The 1,352-nt window shown below is 43.5% G+C and overlaps 1 protein-coding gene across 1 annotated transcript; it reads right to left on the bottom strand.

Annotated features, from left to right (window-relative positions):
- Positions 1-292: 292 nt before the first annotated feature.
- LOC103675232 (40S ribosomal protein S6-like) lies at positions 293-1,115 on the bottom strand. Its single transcript, XM_040631334.1, has one exon. The coding sequence runs from the start codon at positions 1,076-1,078 to the stop codon at positions 329-331; it is 750 nt and encodes a 249-aa protein (XP_040487268.1). The 5' UTR covers positions 1,079-1,115; the 3' UTR covers positions 293-328.
- Between the last annotated feature and the right edge of the window lie 237 nt (positions 1,116-1,352).

Genomic DNA, 1,352 nt, shown 5'->3' with positions numbered 1-1,352 from the left:
TCATCTGCTTTCAAAGCATTTGGACCAGGTGAGTTTATTACAGTGTTTTCAAGGAGAGAAAGGCTAGACTCAGACACTGAGGGGCAAGCTACTTCCATTAGTAAGGGAGGCTCAGAGTGACTTGGTAGTTTAAGATTGTCAGTTTCATCTGGAACCAAACTGATATTACCATTCCAAGTTTCAGGATCCCATTCTTTACAAGTCAATGCCCCAACTTTCACATGAGAAACTTGTCCAGACTGAATTCAACTGTCATTGCAATTTAACAACCCATACAATTAAATATTTTTTATGTCCGATCTTATTTATTTGTCACTCTTAGAAAATCTCATTTTTGACTGGACTCAGACTTAGAGGTAGAAGCTCTCAGAGAGGACAGCCTCTGTCTCTTGGCAATCTGTTCCTGGCATTTTTCTTTGGCCTCCTTCATTCTCTTGGCCAAAAGTTTAGCATATTCTGCAGCCTCTTCCTTATTTTTCTTAGTGCGCTGTTTCTTCAAAGCGATACACCGACGTTTGTGTTGGAGGACACGCGGAGTAACAAGACGCTGAATCTTGGGTGCTTTGGTTCTAGGTTTCTTACCTTCTTTGTTTAGGGGCTTTCTCACAACATACTGGCGGACATCATTTTCTTTAGAGAGATTGAAAAGCTTGCGGATTCTGCTGGCTCTTTTGGGCCCCAGGTGACGAGGCACAGTAGTATCAGTGAGTCCAGGAATATCCTTCTCCCCTTTTTTTACAATGAGCAAGTTGAGAACACTGAGATTGGCATCCACAATGCAACCCCGTACAGATTTGCATTTTCTCTCTCCAGTCCTCCTTGGCCTATAGCAGGAATGCCCCTTACTCAGCAGCAGGTGGACACGGCCATGGGTCAAGACACCCTGCTTCATGGGGAAGCCTTGTTTGTCATTGCCAGCACTGATTCGAACCACATAACCCTTCCATTCTTCACCCAGAGCATCAGCAGCAACTTCTGTGGCCATACACTTCTCATAAAACGTACGAAGTTTGCGTTCATCGTCCACTTCAGTGAGTTTCTGGCAGCCAGTAGCTGGGAAGGAGATGTTCAGCTTCATCCTGAAGCAGCCTACCGCCTCTGAGGTGCCACGAAAAAGAGCTCATACAATTAAATATTGCACTTGATTTTCAGCAACATTAGCCCTGTAGCTACAATAAATAAGAGCAACTTTTAGGCATCATGAAAGCTCTCTGGTTCTTAGACTGTGGCTTGAGCTAAGAAATTAATGGACCTAAGCTTGTCATTTTCTCTTTGTAAGTGCACAGTGCACTCAAAATAATCCATCCCACATCACAATCTTTATAGCCATGATTACTGCCATAATGGTTAAG

This window comes from Ursus maritimus (assembly GCF_017311325.1).
Source record: "Ursus maritimus isolate PB19 chromosome X unlocalized genomic scaffold, ASM1731132v1 scaffold_X1, whole genome shotgun sequence".
Classification (NCBI taxonomy): Eukaryota; Metazoa; Chordata; class Mammalia; order Carnivora; family Ursidae; genus Ursus; species Ursus maritimus.
The sequence above is the reverse complement of the archived record's forward strand: the minus strand, read 5'-3'. Positions and strand labels throughout refer to the sequence as shown.

Coding starts and splice junctions, on each gene's coding strand:
- LOC103675232 (XM_040631334.1), bottom strand. CDS start 1,078: ATGAAGCTGAACATCTCCTTCCCAGCTACTGGCTGCCAGAAACTCACT.